The sequence below is a fragment of the Anastrepha ludens genome, chromosome 4 (genome assembly GCF_028408465.1).
Source record: "Anastrepha ludens isolate Willacy chromosome 4, idAnaLude1.1, whole genome shotgun sequence".
NCBI classification, from domain to species: Eukaryota; Metazoa; Arthropoda; class Insecta; order Diptera; family Tephritidae; genus Anastrepha; species Anastrepha ludens.
This window is the reverse complement of record NC_071500.1, coordinates 90538804-90560021: the sequence shown is the minus strand read 5'-3', so window position 1 is coordinate 90560021 and position 21218 is coordinate 90538804. Positions and strand designations below refer to the sequence as shown.

The following is a 21218-nucleotide window of genomic DNA, read 5'->3' as shown; positions in this document are numbered from 1 at the left end:
TTCGCTCAGATAGAGCATGCTCACCATAAACTTCCACCAAGATACGATGACTTTCGGCTGCTTTTTTCTTCATATTAAAATAATGAAGAAGAATTCCCCGCAAAAACACATTATTTGGCACGAAATTCGACATTTTCAAGTGTGGTAAAAATATTGTTGTTTACGCTTCAAATAAAAAACTTATACTGACGTTTGTGCCTTACGACAGTAGCTCTCCAATGAATGTTTGGAAATGTGGATCGATGGAATAATAATCAAGTTACGCCATCTGTTGTAAAACCGAAACGAACTTATTCATAGCCCTATTATTTTCGACAAAAAAAGTTTTTTTCCAAAAATTTTTAACAATATATAAAATTTTTTTTCAAAACATATTTTTAAAAAGTATAATTTATCCTAAAGAAATCATGAATTAGTTTATAGAAATATTAAAGGAAATCGAAGACAATTCACTTTAAAGAACTTTTTATAAAAATTTTCAATATCAATTCAATAAATCTCAATTATTATATTGTTTTTTTTTTCAGAAAACAAAAAAATTAACTATTTGTTTTCCAAATTTTTCAATAACAAATTTTTTTTTTCGAATACAAATTTTTTTGAAAAAAGAAAAATTTTGTTAAGGAAACTCTTCCCCAAATTCGAATACACTTTAAAAACTCTGCAACACAATTTTCAACATAGAATAAATCTCGAAGTTATAAAATTAAAATACAAAAAAAGGGGTTTTCAAAAATTAAAAAAAAAAACTAAATTGTTTTTTAAAAAAACGCTTTTTAAGATGTATGGTTGGTTGGTTGGTTTAAGTGATTCTTCCAGAATCTAACTAGCGCTTCCGCACCACTTTGTTGCCACATCCTCGCTACCAGCTTGTTTCCCAGTTATTTACGGCATGACTATATCCAGTCTGTGCGGTCCAGGAACCTTATCAGGTTGTTGACATCTAAGCCAGCTAGCTGTTCAAGACTCTCGAACAGCGGTTTGTCCAGGGTTGACATTCTGTCCTTCCATAGGGCAGGGCATTCGCATAGGGAATGGAAGATTGTTTCCTTTTTCTCCGGTTGAGAGGGATCCCCATTTTAGCTGCTTGTTCTTGGATAGACCAAAGGCCAGTTATGACAGTCGTTAGTCTAAAGGCGTCAAGTCGTTTCATATTCATCAGTGTTGACGTTTGTTTGAGGTTGTAGGTGAGCCATAACGTTCTGCCATTTTTGCATTTTGTTTGGCCTCTCCATCTACAATTTGCGATTCGAAGGTATTTTAGTGAAATTGCACTCTTGATTGGACCCAGTGGTGTGAATACCGATTCTGCAAGAGTGTTATTCATGGCAGATTCGCTTCTTGCCAGTTCATCCGCTTTTTCTTTACCTTCAATGCTCCGATGTCCTGGGACCCAGATTAAGGTAACTTTATGGTTTTCGCTCAAGGTGGTAAGGCTAGTCCTGCTTTGTTCCACCGCTTTAGAGGTTGTTGTAGCCGAACCCAGTGCCTGGATTGCAGCTTGGCCATCCAAAAGAATAGCGATATTGCCCTTAAAAGAGGGATCTGCGATTAGTAGTCTACAAGCTTCCCCAATTGCAAGTATTTCCACTTTAAAGACACTGTAAGCATTATGGAGACGCACAGATCTTCCAATTTAAAGTCTGTGAGAACACCATAATCCATTTTACTGCCATCTTTATAGTTTGTTCGAACTTGTTTAGTGATTTAAGAGGTATAATTTATCCTTAAAAAAATTAAAAAAAAGCTAAAAGGACCCCAAGTTATTTCACTTTAAGTTTTCATACCAAAATTTTCAGCATTGAATAAATCTGATAGTTATTTAATTTGCTTCTTTTTGGCTTACTTCTTATTATACGCATAAACTAATTTTTGAAAAAATTTACGACAATACTTAAAATACTTGGTTCACTTGTCATGGAATCGCTTAATAAGCGATCCTATTTTTCCCACAGAAGCATGAAATTTAACTTTTAATTTTTTACAATCAGAATTGTGGTAAATTCAACTCTTATGGAGTGATGCATAAGGAATTCTGCGCACTGAGCCAGCAAAGATGATTTCGGGAAATGGGATATAATACTAAAAGAAAGGCGCTATAAGATTTCAAAGACATTCACACACCCCAAGCACCAAAAATTACCTCGCATGCGCCATATTTTCGTTATCCATTTGACACCAGAAGCGATTTTCTTTCAATTACAAAAAATAAAAATTATATACACTAAACCAATTTTTGTTTTTTAATTTGCATTTTTTTAATTTTGCTTAATTGGTGCATAGATTCAATTTGATATGCATAACAATCTACCGTTGATAATAAAATTTTACGAAAATTCCATTGCTTCTGCTAACGCCAAACGAAATCTTTTCACCTGTTTCCCCGCTTTTCCAACTTCTCATTCCTGTTTGATCTGCTTCACAGTAGGTCACAACTATCAATTGCATAATAAATTACACTCACCGCAGTTTGTATGCGTCCGCATCATTAAAGTGTTATTAGTATGACGCCATAGCCGTGCACATACATACATACGCGCATGCGGCATAACGAAATATTCAAGACACCAACTGGTCGGCTGGCGCTTGCCAGACATTATGGGGTATTGCTCCATATGATTTCCTGTTTAATTTAGTGGCATGTGGTATATATTTGTCCGGTAAATTCATGCAGACGCTTACCTGTGATGCTATGCTTTTTTATGCGCCTTAATGGCCATCAATTTGGTTACACTTGATCAACTTTGGCGCACTAATTTCCAATGTGCGCTTTACCATCACCACTGTGCGCTCATAGTTTTTATTATAGAATTAGTTGTTGGATTTTTCTTCTACTATTTTGTTGTTTCTCTGATTTAATTTTTTGTTCACTGCTGCACATTGTTCACGTATCATCATTAATTTCGTATGGTGCAACGTATCAGTTACGATTTAATGAAATATGCGGAACGAAAAGTGTGGTGTGAAATCATTTGATCATTAGCCAGCTAAGCTGATACTAATTTAATTTGTTATTAAAAGCAGATTTGTATGGGCATTGGTGATTTAAAATATTTTGTATAGTTGCATATACGTTAATATGTACGCCAATGAAGCAGTGAATGTAATTTAATAGAATTTCCGTACCCATTAACTAATTTGACGCAATCTGCTGGCCCACAAACTGCTGGATATGGGTGAGTTAAGGGGTTACACTACTCTATGATTTTGTAAAATTCAATTTCTTTTTGTTTGTGCTTAAACAATACCTTAGGGCCGTCACCCTTTCAAGGGCAATTTTAGTCATTTATAGACTTACTTAGTTCCACGATTCTTTTAAAGCTGATACTAAGTGGCCAACTCATTGCGGCAATAACACTTATTGTGCGCTTTACTGTAAATCAGTGAACACTACACTAAATATACGTACTGTTATAATTACTTTTGCGCCCCATGCTATTGCATCAGATTTTTGTAACTGTTTCCGGATGATTTGCACTGTATACAGCAAACCCCTGGCTCTAAAACAAGCAAACACTCGACCGTCTCGCCTATTGGTGAGCAGAACTCTGCAGTTTCTAATGAGTTCATTAGCCGAATATTTCAGAGTTATCCCTCATCGTTTTCCTTGGCTTGGGGTGTTTGATTATTTTCCAGAGCAGACGAGTACTTTAACGAAATCAGAAGTACTGAGCTGATTGAAGCGTGGCAAAATGTGACACAAGTGTTTGACCCCCCGAAATGTTCCAATTGTTGCATTTAGCAAAAATCTACTAGTGCATCTTTCCGATAAAGTTAAATATCTAGGAGTAATCTTGAATAAGAAGCTGACACACTTTTCACTGAAAGTGAATCGCGCATTAAGGATTTTTCAGCAATGCGGCAGAGCCTTTGGTAAAACCTGGAGTCTGAAACCTGCTGTGGCCCTATAGATATACACATCACTTAGACAGACCAATCATCCTTTATGCCTCTGTGCCGACGGACCATGGTTAAGTCCACAATCCGGGAACTATACAGGCTGCAAAGAAGTGTTAGTTTATGCATCACAGGTGCCATGAGTACAACCTCTGGTGAGGCCCTAAATGCTATGCTTGACTTTCTCCCCTTGGATTTTAAGATACAACGGGAAGCAATAAAAGCAAGCTTATGCTCCATAAATATGGTTTTTGGCAAGAAGGCGGAACATCGGGACACAGAGAAATCTTTAAGATGCTATCTGAGCAGCATCAACTGTTTTTGGCACCTAAAGACGACTTGATACCCACAGTTTCATTTGGAAGGCAATTTGATGTCAGATAAGCAATGGATCAATCCAGAATGCATTCAGGGAGGTTTGATGCATATTTTCTTTATCGATGGATTCAAGAATGAAATAGGGTCTGGAGCTGGATGGTACTTAAACGATAGTAACAAGTATCACTATGTTATGAGGGAATGGCAAGTGTTTTCCAAACGGAAATTTTTGCCATCCTGAAAGTAGCCGAAGGGATAATCGAGAGGAGATAGAGCGGGAAACAGATTGGAGTTTTCAGTGACAGCCAGGCTGCACTGGAGAACGCGAAGCAAACCTCAAATATTGTTCCAGAATGTACGAAGAAGCTCAATTCTGTCGGAAGACAGAACAGGCTTGTACTTATTAGGGTTCCATGATACTCCGTTGTTCAAGGAAACTAAATCGCCGCAGTTCCCCAGGAATCATGATTTGGATCAGCGATTATGTAGGCAATCTGCATAAAGAGCAATGATCCGATCTAGAATGCTGCAGAACTTGCAAAGTGTTTTGTGACAAGTTCGAACAGCTAATTTCGGAAATAATCGTGCCTTCATACTGAAATACCTTAATTTGTAGTATGCTTGCAAGGCCCCTAGTAGTTCACTTAGACAGCAGACTTAAAAGCCTGGATAAAAAAAATTTTAGTTTTCTTGCCCGTTATTATAAGGTTAGAATATCTCTAAAACGTGTTTTACTGGTTATATTTTTAGATCAGATTCAGATCAAACTCATTAAGGAAGAGCCTGCTTTAGAGCCTTCAAAAAATCGAATTTTTTGTTGCATAAATATCTTCCCAAACTATCCAAGAATGTGCCCTCAAAATTTCAGAAGCAAATTCAAAATGTTTTCGGAGTTACAGAAGAAATTGTGAGCAAGCGTCGAGCAGGTATACGAGCGTATATATTACCTGGCTGCGTCGGCTTGAGCAAAGCCATATTTAGCATTTAAGTTCAGTTTTAATTTGTTTTTCGACACGTGCATATCATGAAATCATGCAGAACTATCCAAAAGGGAACAAATCTTCAAAAGGACTGGCTGGAAAACTACGGAAGCGCATATTCCATGGCGATCAGTTTCATAATGTTTCGTCATCGTACGACGAAGAAGCAAATACTAGCCGATTTCTTGGTTTTTTATTTTTACGATTTTTCCTAATTGACGGGAAAGATAGGGAAAAAGTTAAACATCCTATCGAAACGAGGTAACATTGATTGTATTCGGAATTAAACTCTCTTCTAGTTGAAGTTAAAAAACCTTAAGAAAATTATGATTAACCCACTTTTTAAACAATCTGAAGTGAATTTGTGTTTCCAAAAAAAATGTATTTATTTTTAATTAGCGAAAAATTGTTGAATCTCTCACTTTTTGTTTAATTTTCTTGGTTTAACTAGAAGCTATACTAACTAGAAGATACTATTAACGTAACCTAGCTATACCTTCTGCTCAAATATGAACGAGACGTTATCGATAAAACGGTCCGCGGATGACATATGGCAAAAATAAATTTTTTGGTTTTTGGTAGGACTGTTATAAGCTTACATGGCAAATTTCAGCGTGATATGTCACATAGTTTGTTTTCTGTGCTACTGTAAACAAGTCAAGCTCGAGTGTGTTCTTTGAAATTTTTGCCATATGTCATCCGCGGACCGTTTTATTGATAACGTTTCGTTCATATTTGAGCAGAAGGTACTATACTAAAATACATTTTTTTTGGGTTTTTGGTTTTAGATGAAAATTGCGACCTGCATCTTTCCCGCCGCACGACACATGCACACTCGAGACGCCTCGGCAAAACGATTGTACCAGGCATAATATGACATATATTTTAATGAAAAAATTTGAGATGACTGCTGAAATATATAACAATAAAACCTGAAAGTTTCGTTTCAATCGAATATTTCTTTCCCTCCAAAAAAATCCACCATAAAATCGATTTTCTGAAAACTCCAAAGCAGGCTCCCTCCTTAAGCATCTTCAGAAAATTGTAATCACCTTCTTTGATCTGATAGTCAGCCCAAAATTGCTGTCTCAAGCAATTGAACCAGTTTCGTTTTTTTGATAAATTCTGAGTATTCCTATCTACTCCATTGCAATTGTGGCTTTAAAAATGCACACAATAGATGCAGAATAAAGCAAAATCTATAATTTCTTTTAAATTTTCGCTATGTGAGTGGAACTTTTATTCAGCCACTATGCGGCATCCACATCAGCTCAATTGGATATCACATTTGCTAGTCAACTATTCACGCTAAGCACTATTGTCCTTTTACTTTCATATGGTAATTTCTGTCTCAACTCTCATAGCTCCATTAAACCAGCAGACAGGAGCTAAAAACTCACAGACCACAAACACAATTGAGTCTGAAAAATAAGGCATTTACGAATTTATGAGAGAACGCATTAAGACGAACATGAAGTGGGCGAAATAGATCATAAAAGAAAGCAATAACAATATAAATGCAGGCAATAAAATACCAGCAAACCAAACCCATAAAGTGATGCACGTTTACTTTGGCCTAATATAGAGCAGCGAATAATTAAAAGAAGAAAAACAAAAAAACAAAAAAAAAAATGCCAGCAACTCAAGCAAATTGTGGGAAAATATTTGTTTCGCAAAAACACCAGAAAAAAAGGAAACAAAATGTAGGAGAATTCAAAATATTAATATGAAAAATACAGTAGCAAATAATTGACGGCCGAGCATTAAAAGTAAGACAAGAAAGAACAACAACGCACCAAAACTGAACGCAAAATTGAATTACACGCGAATGCGGCCAATGAACAAACGGAGTAATGAATGCAGAGCATGCAAGCCGGCTATCAGTCAGTTTGTTGGTGGGTTCGTCACCTCACACTAACCGCGGCCGCTTGCATTGACCACTTGCGGCCGTGCATAAGCGCACATGGAAAATGGCAATGAGGCGAGTTCATAAGCCAATTGAATGGTGCAAACCACTTCTCAATGCTGCTACACATTTGCGTGCCGCTTTTGAACCACTTTTGTGCGCATTTGAATTTAACAGCAATACTCTTTTACTCATTTGTTTAAATTTTATTGATTTTGTTTCGTTTGGTTTCGGTTTTGTTTTTTGTATCGTATTATCGGTCGCGCTGATTGTGCTTATGCGTGCAAAATGCAGTCAATCAAATCGATATTAGATGCGTATTAGATGATTTTGCAACATTCGCTGCGGTCAAGCAAAAAACACTAAACATTAAGATCCGATGCGAGCTATTACTTTACTTTCAATGCAATGAGAAAGAAAAATTAGTGCTTATGAGTTGTTGTGTGCATAGACTTTAGTACAGTGAGAGTTCGATTATGTGAACAATAATAATAATGTTTGGCGTCTACCCTCTTTTGTTGGGTATTTACCAGAGTTACTTCTCGACGACGAATCGACATCTCGGCATCTTTTCAACACTTCGCTCTATGAACTTCGTGAACAAATTTATTTTTAAATTTTTTTAAATTTTAAATTTCCACTCGGAATCGTTTGTCTGACGCTAAACGACTAATAACACTGCGTTACAAAATCGAACTTTAGTTCCTGTCTTATGAACCAAATATACTTTTTCGGAAAGGGGAGAAAAAATAAAAATACACGTGTATCGGCGATTTTCATGTATACGTCAGAATCAAATTTTCGGTGTCGTATCAAATTTTGTTAAAAAACTGGATCGTGAGGGCGAGGCGATTGCAAGTTTGCGCAATATTTTTCCGAAACTGAGCCGCGCAAAGACTCATGCAGGTATTTTTAAGAGGGCTTTTAGTAACTTTATTTTTTAATGATGTGTATAATTTAAGGTGTTTTCAGTGGTCCGCAGATAAAAAAAATAGTTGTAAGTTATGAATTTTCATCAAAATTTAATGCTATCGAACAACGTGCATGGAAAGGCACAGTTGCCGTTATTGAGCAGTTTCTTGGCAACAAACGCGCTGACAATTATAAAAATATTGTTGCAGAAATGATTTCCGCATATGGCGAAATGGGCATATTAATGTCGCGAAAGATCCATCTCCTTCACAATCATTTAGATTGTTTCCCTGGTGATTTAGGAGCTTGTAGCGATGAACATGGCGAAAGGTTTCATCAGGACATTGCGGCTATTGAAAAGCGCTTTAAAGGACAAGACATTTCGCATATGCTTGGCGAATACTGTTGGTCTATTTGTCGCGATGCTGACACAAATGCTTACAAACGCAAAAATAAAAGGTCTAAATTTCTTTAAAAGCATTAAAATTTTGAATGTAACAATTATTAATTTTAATATAATAAAATTAATGAAAAAATTAGGGGTTTTATATCTCTATTGCAATGCGGAGTGAAATACCCTTCTTTTGATACCCACATCGGCATATCTCATGCAATTTTTTTTTTATTTCGAACAGGTGGTAACCCTGTGAAATATTGTCAGTGGCAACACCTAGGTGAAAAGTCTAGAAATGTGATACACTATCTGTGTGCCCAATTTCATTCAAATCCGTTAAGTTAATCCTGAGATCGTGTGGCTATACAGATATGCATACAAGAATTGCTCGTTTAAAGTTATAAAATACAAAAAAAAAAAAAATTGTGACGTGTACATGAAAATCGCCGATACACGTATATTTTTATTTTGTATCCCCTTTCCGAAAAAGTATATTTGATTCATAGGACAGAATGTGTGTAACGCGGTGTAATGAGCTGTTAAACTATACTGACCAGAAGTGCCAGCCGAGGTTTCAAACCATGGCATCCATTTCGCTTTGGCAGCTACGATATGTTAGGTATTAGAAATAAATAAATGGAAGTAGTACACAATCTTTACATCGGTTTTGGTTAAAGGTACGTATCATTGATTTTGATTGCGATAAGCCCGGTATATGGTCTCAGAATGCTCTTCTGTGCCTTTCCTCTACTTGCTGAAGAGGAGAGAAGCCACAAAACGGATCTGAGGTTATAAACATGAACATCATATTGGAAATTCAAGACGATAATCTATTTAAATTATCTCGAAAATTCGATATCAACTCATTAATGCGGCAAAAATCGTACAGTACGAAGACAATTGTGAAGAATCAAAAGCACGGTAAAGTCGCCTGCAAAATTCCCTACATAAGTGCGAAAAATTTAGAAAAATACGTGAATTCTATTAAAAGCACATAAGAAAACCTCAAAGTTTTTGGAATACTATATTTTAGATCGATGTGTACAAAATCGAATTAAAATACTCGGATGGTATGGTGTACGTGTGGCGTCGAGCTACCGAAAATTCTCGTCTGTGTGTGCTTCACCTACTGTTAAATCAGCTGAGGAAGGGGGCGTTTGTCAGCTCATGAAAAATGCAATATTTTAATTTTATATGGCAAAATTACAGGGCGTGGAGTTCGTTTTAGTTTACTTTTTTTTTGTCATGAAATTTTCGAGATATCAACAAATAGATTCAAATCTTAAAAATAAAATAAATAAATAATTGGCGCTTACACTTCTGTTAGGTGTTTGGCCGAGCTCCTCCTCCTATTTGTGGTGTGGGTCTTGATGTTGTTCCACAAATGGAGGGACCTACAGTTTCAAGCCGACTCCGAACGGCAGATATTTTTATGAGGAGTTTTTTCATGGCAGATTCAAGTCTTAGATTAAAGAAAAAAGGCCAGCCAGTGATATATCTGGCAAGCGATTCATCAAATTAAAAACTACTTAATTTGTTAATCTTATATAGTATTTAAAATTAAAATAAAAATTAAACAAATTGTTTTTTGGTTTTTATAAAAATATGAAAATTTTCGATATACCGCCTGCGTCAGAATAAAGTGTACACCGAATATTGAAATGTTTATATCAATTATTTATTTTTTAACTTCAATTCAATTATTTGTTTTTTATAAAGTTATAGTTTATACAGCAACAAGAACCATATAAAGCAAAGTTTCAGATTTAGAGTAAATTAAAAAAAAAAATCAAATTTCCTTAAAAAAGTTGCAAACTTTTTACTCAGAACTTTTGGAAAAATTTCGGGTATGCAGTTTTATAGATCATTGCATTTTGATATAATAAAGTGAAAGTTTCAATTGGTTCAGAAATCGCGTAGATTTTTGAAAATTTTTTCTGCTGATGCTGTTGGAGGCTTTCGTCCATATAAAAAAATGTGCAGTAGGCGTTAAATGGAGAAAATGCATAAAACTGCATTCGAAATTCAGAACTCTACTCTCAACAACTGGACCGTTTGAAGTTAGCGATAGACCAGAAACGGCAGACGGCAAGGCTATGCACGTTTGTAGTGACTTGCCAAAAACTCTGGGAGATCGGTTGGGTAGTTGTATTGGACCCGATTACTATCTTTTTCGTTCATTTAAAAACTTTCTGAATGATAAGAAATCGGAATCAATAGAAGATTTTGAAAATCGATTACTACAGTTTTTCCCTAATAAGGACCAAGACTTCTATGAGAGAGGCGTTATGAAGCTATCTTTGAAATATTAGTAAGTTTGAACGTGTGCAGAAAATTTTTGTGCGTTATGCTTTGCGTTCTTTAAATTTCACTGATCCAATTCCATCCTATAAAAATCGGTGCTTGCTCATAAATCTAAAATCACTAGATATTAGAAAGACTATTCTCTCCATTACTTTCCTTTTCAATTTAATAAATGGGGTTATTGACTCCCCCATTACTACTCGAGAAAGTCAATGGCAAGAACTAATTATGCTTCCAATGCTCCGATTTTAAGAACTCTGGGAGAATGTAATTCGCTTTCAAATCATACAGGCCTGGATTTCTCTTCCACAAGAACCACTTCAAATTGGTACTAAATGAATTGTTGAACTAAATTCTTAGTATTATCTAATAATCTTTCTCTGTAAATTATAAGAAATGTTATCTTTTTCTTTCACTCATTACAATGGAAACTGGTTAATTATAAGTTTAATTTTACTTTGATTAATCTATTTAGCATTAATCTGTTTTCACAGTCTGTAAGAAGAAATACCGCATCTTTTAGACTATTAATTGAATAAATAAATTAATGGCAACAAATTATGCAACAAAACTATGCATATTTGACCCAAATCGGACAATCTTAAACATCTTAAATAAAGTTCTGAATTTTGTGATAATTTAAAGTAATGAATTCTTTTCCCCAAGATAATATTATATGGTAATATAAAGCTTTTCCGACTCAGATACCGATTTTATATAGGAATTGTATGGAATAGTTCTGGGGTCGATTTTAGCTGTAAACTAGTGAAATTTGTAAATATTGTGTTACTTCCAAGTGCTTGGATTTCTTTGTGCTACTAAAGTTCATTTTACCAAACAGTTCATTTTATCGAGTTGTAACTGTATACATATGAACGCTTGTTTATTGTTCTGCTTTCGTTTTTTGATTTTTTCAAGACCAGATTTCTCGTAAAATAATGAAAACCAACTGAAAAATGGAAATGGATCAAAAGTGTAAAAGTGAAAAGCTTTTTTCTGCTCTACAGATCGATACATAAATACAGTGCACGTTTAGTATGAAGACAAAATGATATTGGAAAACTCTTCGATAATGACACATCTAAAGAAAAGCTTTGAGCAACGTGACCTTACCGGCCATGTTCTAATTTCTACAGTCAAATTAATAAATACTCTGAATAACAAATTTGAGGTGAAAGTCAGCGAATCAAATGCGAGTCTAGATTACGCACAGTGAACAAAAAAGCGGATGTAGCTGCCAATGGAACTCATTAAGCAAAAAAGTCGACGGAGTTGTCTTCATCGAAGAAAATTTGATATATTTTCATAGACCAGAGGCCTTGTGACTGTTAACAGAAAGAATACTTTAGAGTAAGTTTAACTCGCGTATCGTAAAAGCGAGGCAGTCGCATGCGGGAGTATTTAGCTGAAATACAGTGTGTTCAAAAAATAAGGTACATTTTCAAATTTCGCGGGCTACGTACATTTGACTTTCGATTATTATTATATATATTACAATATATTGGTGTACTAAGTGCTCAAAACCACTTGAAATGTTGACAGTGGCATACGGAGAGGTTAGGTTAGCCTGGTCGGCAATAAGCCACGCATAGACCTTTGGTCCCTAGCGATACCAGATGGAGGCCGACCTCTATAAATATCGAAATTAGATATCATGTAGGATATCAGCGCTTTTGGCGAATCTAAGCAGAGCTGGGAGATCCGCTTTTGAGACGTCCTCCAGACCCTCAAACAATGGGGCTCCCAGGCATTTTAAGCGCGTTTTTAATAATGCCGGACAAACGCACGTAAGGTATTCTAAAGTTTCCTCAACATCTTCTCTGCATTTCCTGCATTTGTCCGTGTTAGCAATCCCTATCTTGTACGCATGTGCAGCCAATAGATTATGACCTGTTAGCATACCTATGATAGTTCCGCAGTCCTTTCGCAAGAGCGTAAGTACGAATTGAGTCAGTTTTTTGTCGTTAGTTCTACACATAACTTTTGCTGTTTTGCATGTGGTCAGATTAGTCCACATAGCTTCTACCCGCTTTTTCGTGCAGCTGTGTCGTTCTCTTGTTCAAAGGTCTAACAGCACGTTTTGCTATCTCATCTACTATTTCGTTCCCCATAATGCCTTTGTGACCAGGTACCCAATAGATATGCACTACTGATTGCGGCTAGCCTTTATTTGGCCTCCCTGCTCCGTTGAACATTTTTGGACTTAATACAATATGAGCTTATTGCTTTTATTGCTGCTTCACAGTCCACGTATATATTAAGTGTTGAGTTCTTTCTTGTTCTTGTGTAGACTAGCTCCGCGGCTTTCCCTACAACAAAAACTTTCGCTTGGAAAATACTGCTGTGGTCTGTCAGCTTAATAGGCTGCCTTATCCCTAGTTTTGAGCAGTAAGTTCCCACTCCCACTCCGTATAAAGTTTTAGAGCCGTCTGTGCAGATGTGAAAAGTCCTATGGCCAGGCTGCATGCCTTTGTGCCACCCCTCTTCTTCAATTGTAGTACGAAACTTTCTCTCCCAATTAAAGTACGGAGTTATTGCAAGCTGAACTCCTCTTTCCTATTGAGCTGTGTCCGAAGGTTCTATAGGTGAATACTCCAGCAGCCACTAACTTTCTTGCGGATTTCGCTGCCAGGTTTTCCGCCATAAGGTCAATAGGTGGCATGCTGAGTATCATTTCATACGGTGAGTGTACTCTGAGTCAAAAAAATGGTTACAAGTGGTACAAGTTGTTCACAGAAGGTCGAAAAGATGTGAATGACAACGCTCGCATATCAACAACCAAAGAAAATGTTGAGAAAGTGAAGCAAATTGTTATGAATAATCGTGGGATCACAATAAGAGAAGTTGTTGCGAATGTCGGCATGTCGGTTGGCTCATGCCATGCAATCTTTCCAGAAGTTTTAGGCATGAAGCGTGAGACAGTGAAGTGCGTTCCAAAATTGCTGAATTTTTACTAAAAAAAACGTCGCATGAGCATCATTGAGGAATTCTTGAATGACCTCAACGATGATTTGGTTAAAATATCATAACTGGAGACAAATCATGGGTATAAGGTTATGACATCGATATCAAAGCCTAATTGTCCCAATGGAAGAGTCCAGGAGATCCAAGATCAAAAACAGCACGCCAAGTTCGACCAAATGTTAAGGTTTTGCTCACTGGTTTCTTCGATAACCATGACATACTGCATCAGCACAGTTCTTACCACAAAGTCGTACGGTAAATAGGCAGTATTAGCTTGAAGTTGTGCTCCGTTTGCATGAAGCTATATGAAAGAAAAGCCCGAAAGTGTGGAAAAATGCATGGCTTTTGCATCATGATAATGCACCTGCTCACTCATCTTTGCTTGTGAGAGATTATTTGGCCAAAAACAACACCGTCTTCATGCCTCAGCCACTGTATTCGCCAGAGTCCGCCCCGTGCGACTTTTTCCTGCAAGATTGAAGAAAACCATGAAAGGACGACATTTTGTGACGATTGAGGAGATACCAGCCGAATCACTGAGATAACTCAAGGATATAGCAAAAAGTGCATATCAGAACTGCTTCGAGGATTGGAAAAAACGCGGCCGAAAAAATAAATGTATTATATCGTAGGGGACTATTTTGAAGGAGATAAAATATAAATTGATGAATAAATAAAATTTTTTTGAAATGAAGTTAAAAATGAAAATTCTCCTTATTTGTTGAACACACCTCATATGTGGTCAAAAATATTTTTGTGAATGCTTTAGCTCCTTAGTTTTTTTTGTAAATATTTAAAGTCAGTCAAATAGTGATTTGGAACGTCCAATTATTCGCAAAAAAAATCTAAAAGAGCTTTTTTTATTTAAAATTTGACTCGCTACGTAAAGGGTTTTCCAATAACAGGTGTTATCTACCGCTATCGAGAGATGATTAACCCTTTTTTATGGCCGCAATTGGATGGTATTGATCTGGACAACGTTTATTTTCAACAAGACGGCGCTACGTGCCACACAAGCAACGAAACCATTGATCTTTTACGGGAAAAGTTTCCGGACCGTGTTGTCTCTCGAATGGCCACCGAGATCTTGTGATTTAACACTTTGAGACTTTTTTCTTTGAGGCCACGTGAAAGAGAAGATCTACGCCAACAGCCCAGGATCGATTCAAGACCTCAAAGATGGAATTCGTTAGGCTATCGAGGCCATAGGGCAGCTACTTTGCAATTCGGTTATGGAAAATTTCATGAAAAGGATAATGCCCTGTAAGCGTGGTCGTGGTGGTCATTTGCGTGATGTTATTTTCCACTATTAACGACATACCTTCCCCTTTATAATGAAAGAAACATCCAATCATTTATATTAGAAAATAGCATTTTTCTTTGAATATCAAAATAACACCTCTTATTAGATAACCCTTATAAAATAAAGGGTGGTTAAGTTTCATGGGCCGGTGTTGACTTTGAATAAAATACAATTTTTTTAGGAAATTATTGCCATTTTTCTTTACTATGATAATATTGGTATGGCTCAATTACGTATGGAACAAAATATCGGCCGAATGGCCGCTGAGAGTTTTTAGAGTTTTTTCTTGCTGATTGTAATAATCTATAAGGAGGACTCTATAAGAATGACTATTATATAAAAGAAAGACTATTCTCTCCCTGACTTTCGTTACCGATTTGACAAGTGGTACATTTGACTCTGAATACTACTCGAGAAAATTAATTTCAATGTTGTTTTATTTATTTATTTATGATAGTTCTCGTTAGTGGTGGTTGAAACTAATTATGTTTCCAACGCTTCGATTTATAGAATATTGACCGAATTTAATTCGCTTTCAAATCATATTGGTCTAGATTTTTCTTCCTCAAGATCCTACTTCAGAATGTTCGTAAATAAATCTTTACTCGATGTTAAGTATTCTCGAATAGTCTTTCTTTCTAAACTATAAGAACCAGTCGCAATGCACATCAAAAAAGCTCCGAAGATTAATTGCTGTTCGTTAAATTTCGAGTTCGATCAACTCTCTGGGTACTCAATTTTATATTTCCTATGTCCTCTCTTCTGTTATAAAAGGAAAAAAGTGTGCTTACAAAATTCGACTTTTAGCCATCTAAATTCCCCAAATACACCTTTATTGCTCAGGCGGATACGTTTTTAAGATTATGATATTATAATTTTGTGATACCGAAATGGAGATACTCTGTGATTGCGAATTTGTCAATCCCTGAGTATCCGGAGAAAGACTTTAGTGATTTCTTGCTACTTGTCCAGTTGTTCGTTTCATTATTCAAGCATCCCAAGGGAATGAAGACAAATAAAAGATAATAAGTACTCTTCTACTACATTTCACGTATACCTTTTTCATATTAAACTTACATATAATCGGCTTTAATCTATACTAATATTATAAAGAGGAAAACTTTGTTTGTTTGTTTGTTTGTTTGTTTGGTTGTAATGAATAGGCTCAAAAACTACTGGACCGATTTTAAAAATTCTTTCACCATTCGAAAGCTACATCATCCACGAGTAACATGGATTATATTTTATTTTGGAAATAGGGCTCGAGATATAGGTCAAAACGTGGACCCGGGTAACCTTCGGATGTGTATGTACAATATGGGTATCAAATGGAAGCTGTTGGTGACTGCTTTAGTCCAGAGTATTTTTTATGCCGCTCCGTGACTAGGGTCTCGAGATAGAGACCAAAACGTAGACCCTAGAATGTGTTTGTACAATATGGATACCCGTGGACCCGGGCACCCTTTGGTTGTGTATGTACAATATGGGTATCAAATGAAAGCTGTTGATAAGTGCTTTAATACGGGGTAATTTTCATACCTATTGATGACTAGGGTCTCGAAATATATGCCAAAACGTGGACCCGCCGTGTCTTTGAACCGAATTAAACCAAACTTACGCACATTGTTAAGTAGGTATTGAAGATGATTTCCGTGTAGCTTGAATACCTATTCGTAGATAGGGTCTCGAGATATAGGTCAAAACGTGGACCCGGGTAACCTTCGGACGTGTATGTACAATATGGGTATTAAATGAAAGCTGTTGGTGAATGCTTTAGTACAGAGTATTTTTCATGCCGCTCCGTGACTGGGGTCTCGAGATATAGGTCAAAACGTGGACCCGGGTAACCTTTGGTTGTGTATGTACAATATGGGTATCAAATGAAAGCTGTTGATAAGTGCTTTAATACGGGGTAATTTTCATACCTATTGATGACTAGGGTCTCGAAATATATGCCAAAACGTGGACCCGCCGTGTCTTTGCACCGAATTAAACCAAACTTACGCACATTGTTAAGTAAGTATTGAAAATGGGTTTCGTAAAGTTTGGTTGTAATTCGGAGCACTGGCAACGGGTACAGCGTTCTTTTGAACCAGCCATATTGTCGCTTACTTTTTTAACGCTTGGAGCGGAACTGAACTGTCAAATTGACAGTGTGAGTTACAATGTGTCAATATTTCTTTCTGATTTGGATGCCATAAGGAAAAAACGTAAGTGCAACATGTAAAAATTGTTTGTGAATTTTTTTGGAGTGGATTTTGGAACAATGAATAATTTCTTACGAAATTTGAGAATTTAATGTGAAATCTGAATGAAATTATGAGTTCGTGGAAAAAAAAAAAAATTTCGTTTTTTTTTTTGAAAAATATAAATGGATAATGGTTAAAAAAGCTCCAATGCTTAATAAAACATATAAATTGAAACGAAAAATTCATGGATGATCAGGAAAAAAGACGATTCTTTATTCATATGCGTTGATTTGAAATTTAAAAACAATCTTCTTTTTCCTGATTTTCAATTTATAGTTTATATTTACTCAAAAACAAACAGAAAAACAAAAAATATTGTTTATGCCAAAGCGCTTGAATAAAGAATAAAGAAATAAATAATATGAAAATCATATATATTCTGTTCTAAACCATATCTATTCTATTTTAGTGTGCCCAGCGAAGGGGGCCGGGTTTGCTAGTTATTAATATTTTTCAGAGTAAGGATAACTTAACTTGCTTTGCAGATTTCTTAGACGCTAAAATATAGTCATAAAATTTCGACAGTAGAAATAAATTTTCCAAAATTTTAGGCATTTTTACTAAACAAGTGCCATCCAAAATGCCTTCAGGAGCTTTCCTTTAACTCACAACATTCATTGAGTCCTCAGTTAGCTCGAAAAACCGAAAGGGAACTTAAGATATCTATGGTGGAAAAATAAGATCTCAACTCTATGAAATTGCCCACTTAATAGTTTTCAAATATTTTCAATGGCTTGGAACTCATCTTTACGATAAATAATTAATTTTAGAGACACGTACCTTGCAACCTTCACATGTGAATGCGCCAAAATGAAATCCAGCCGCAGGCTCACCGCACACTTTGCACAGCTGGTTCATCTGAAAGCAAATGGTAAAACTGAATGTTAATACTTATGAAGTAGTAAAGTGAATCACTAAACCGAAGGCTACCAAATTCCATATTCCCATAACAAAATTGTATAACAGAAATTTATATTGGTTTATTGGTCGTATATCTTCAAGCAAAGTGTAACGCATAGAATCGCAAACAAAAGGAGTAGCTCATAACAAAAAATAGCAAAATAGCTTATAAGAAATAACAACAAGCTACTGTTTAATTAATTGAAACACAAAGTAAACGAGACATAAAAACTCATAAAAAATAAATATTACTTACGTTCTGCCTTCATTTACTTAACAAATATAAACTCAAGTATATTAACGCTATTACTTGCTTGCAATATATTTCAATTTATTTTCGCATAAAAATGAAATATTGCGCAGGTCAGCAATAACCATTTGTGGTTGAGCCAATGCTTGCCAAAAAGCAAAAAACCAAAAAAAAAAATATTTTACAATCATTTTCCGCAAAGAAAATGTTATATATAGTTACTTATGTGTGTGTAGAACAACTTGTTGACAGCAAATGCTTTTGTATGCCCATCAGCATCTCGTATACTACCGTTTTTCGTACCCACATGGGTATGCATATGGCTGACGTTAACCGCAAAGTGTGTGTTGCACTTGTCCGAATAGATTAGATTTTGTTTGCGCCCATGGCGGTATTGTTTTACCGATGTCACTGTTTTTGTTGTTTTTGTAATTTCTTATGCTCACACAGCCATTGTGTAAAGTGTGAGAAAATATTGCTATTTATTTGAGAAAGTGTATGCAAACTATTGGCGCTGGGTTTGTGTCTTAAGTCTTTTGTTGAAGCGGCTAAGCTGTCTCTTTTACCTCTTTTAGTTACTGCGGCAAATTGTGTGTATGAAAGGGTAGCCACGCTTAAATGGTAACGGTAGAAATTATAGAATATTGGTTTGCTTGGGGCACGCATTTAGATATATGCCCAGTACCAAAAATTTATTGTTTAATAACCGGAAGTGAGAGCGCTTGGGGGCGTTGGGTTGTATTTATAAGCAAAAGCTTGTACATAAATATTAATAAATTACATTCCCGTTATGCCCTGAAGAGTGTTTTTAATTGCTGTTGTAATTATAATTTGAATTTTGATTGTAACGATAATTGCGAATGTAATTAAAATTGTAATTGTAAATATTATTGTAATTGATTTTATGACTATAATTGAAAATGTAATATATGAAATGATACTTTTTTTCAACTTCAAACGTTTATTAACAAAAAATGGTTACAAATTTAATCTTCAAAATAATAGCCATCGCTAGTGACACATTTTTCCCATCTCTCAGGCAGTTTGTGGATGCCGCGCCAAAAAATTGGCCGTCTTTGGCCGCAAACCAATCATCGAGCCATTTTTTGGCTTCTTCGTGAGAATTGAAGCGCTGCTCGGAAAGTGCGTCACCCATCGATGCAAACAAATGATAATCCGAAGTCGCCAAGTCTGGTGAGTAAGCCGTTTGCACCACCGGTTCCCAATCGTACGTCTCCACTTGCTTCCGGGTCGCTCTTGTTCAATGTGGCGGTGTATTGTCATCAAGAAAAATTACTTTGTGACGTCGCACAGTGCGGCCGATTCCCGAAAAGCTGGCCAAAACTCAAACAATTAAGTATTTAATTGATTCAAAATTTCTTACTCGGGGGTTGTCGGGGTCGCTGATTACGAATTTGATCTTAAAATTTTGAAAATCCACCCCCTTCCACCCCTATTGGCCACCCCCTCACGTGAAATAGCGTATATTCTAGAACATAATCAAGATACATGTAAATTTATATGTTTTCGGGGTCGCAAGGTAGCAAGTGGTAGCAGCTGAATCTTGTTTTATTCAGTAACCATTACTTTTTTGAGTAACCTTTAATAGGTTTCAAAGCAGCATATGACGGCGTTGTATTACTATACAGTTTGAAAACTCAAATTTTATAAAAAAAAATTGCAAAAAATGTATCTACGTATTGCTGCAGCTAAAAATTTTATGTCGAGGTATTGATATGTACTAAAGGTTTCTCGTATTTTACTAACCTTCCGAAGATGATTCCATTTGGTTTTGTTGAATTTACTCCATTACAAAATCTTTCAAATGTGTACAACTTTCACTATTCATCGACAGTAATACGATGCTCAAACGAAGGCCACGTTGCGACTGAAAATACAGAGGATACTTAGGGTACAGGACGTTGCTATGAACGGTTTTCACTACTCAAGGCATTATTGTAGCCAACCCAAAGACAAAAAAACTCTATCTAGAAACTTTTTTTTCGACTTTTGGCCAGCTTTTTGGGAATCGGCCGCACTGTGCGTCGGCACCCATATTCCGACCTTTAAAATCATTCCCATGTCTTTCAAACGTTTGGAAATGGTTTTTTGGGTCACTCCCAACTGCTCTGCCCTCATTTCTTGCGTTTCACCATCATCTTCATCAAACAATGCTTGCGATTCGGCGTCCTCAAACTTTTTCGGTGGCCGGCGACGGTCCTCGTTCTCCACGCTAAAATCACCACTTCGGAATTTTTCAAACCACCTGAAGCACTGTGCTCTACTTAGAGCATGTCCACCATAAGCTTCTATAAGCATTTGATGAGCTTGAGAAGCGTTTTTGTTCAATTGACAACAGAAAATCAATGATGTCCGCAAATCGTAGTTTTAAGGCACGAAATTCGACATTTTTAAGAGCGACAAAAATGCATTGTTGTATGAAACGTAACAAACAAAGAACGGAATATTGTTGACGGATGAAAGACGAAGAAAACAAGACATTTGGGAAGGTTTAAAAATTCTCACTGCGACATCTATGGACTAATAGCTGAAAGTCTCATTTCATAGGTATATATGCAATATATGTAATAGGTATATATGTAATTATAATTATAATTATAATTACTATTTGTTGTTGGAACTGCAAACATAATTATAGATGCAACTGTAAGTGTAATTGTAATTGTAGTTGTAGCTGTAATGTGAAATGTATATTATTTGAAATTGAAATTATTGTAGTTGTGAATGAAGTATTTAAAATAGTTATGACAATTGTAAGTGTAATTGTAATTTTAATTACATCGTTGAAATTGTAACAGTAATTGATTCTAACATTAATTG

The 21218-nt window shown here is 35.9% G+C and overlaps 1 protein-coding gene across 1 annotated transcript in view; it reads right to left on the bottom strand.

Moving 5' to 3' along the window:
• The window catches only part of LOC128860152 (protein embryonic gonad), a 127197-nt gene that overhangs the window by 22782 nt on the left and 83197 nt on the right, over window positions 1–21218 (bottom strand). Inside the window, exon 2 of the mRNA XM_054097439.1 lies at window positions 18008–18085. Coding sequence (XP_053953414.1) covers window positions 18008–18085 — 78 coding nt within the window. The remainder of the gene's footprint in view (window positions 1–18007; window positions 18086–21218) is intronic.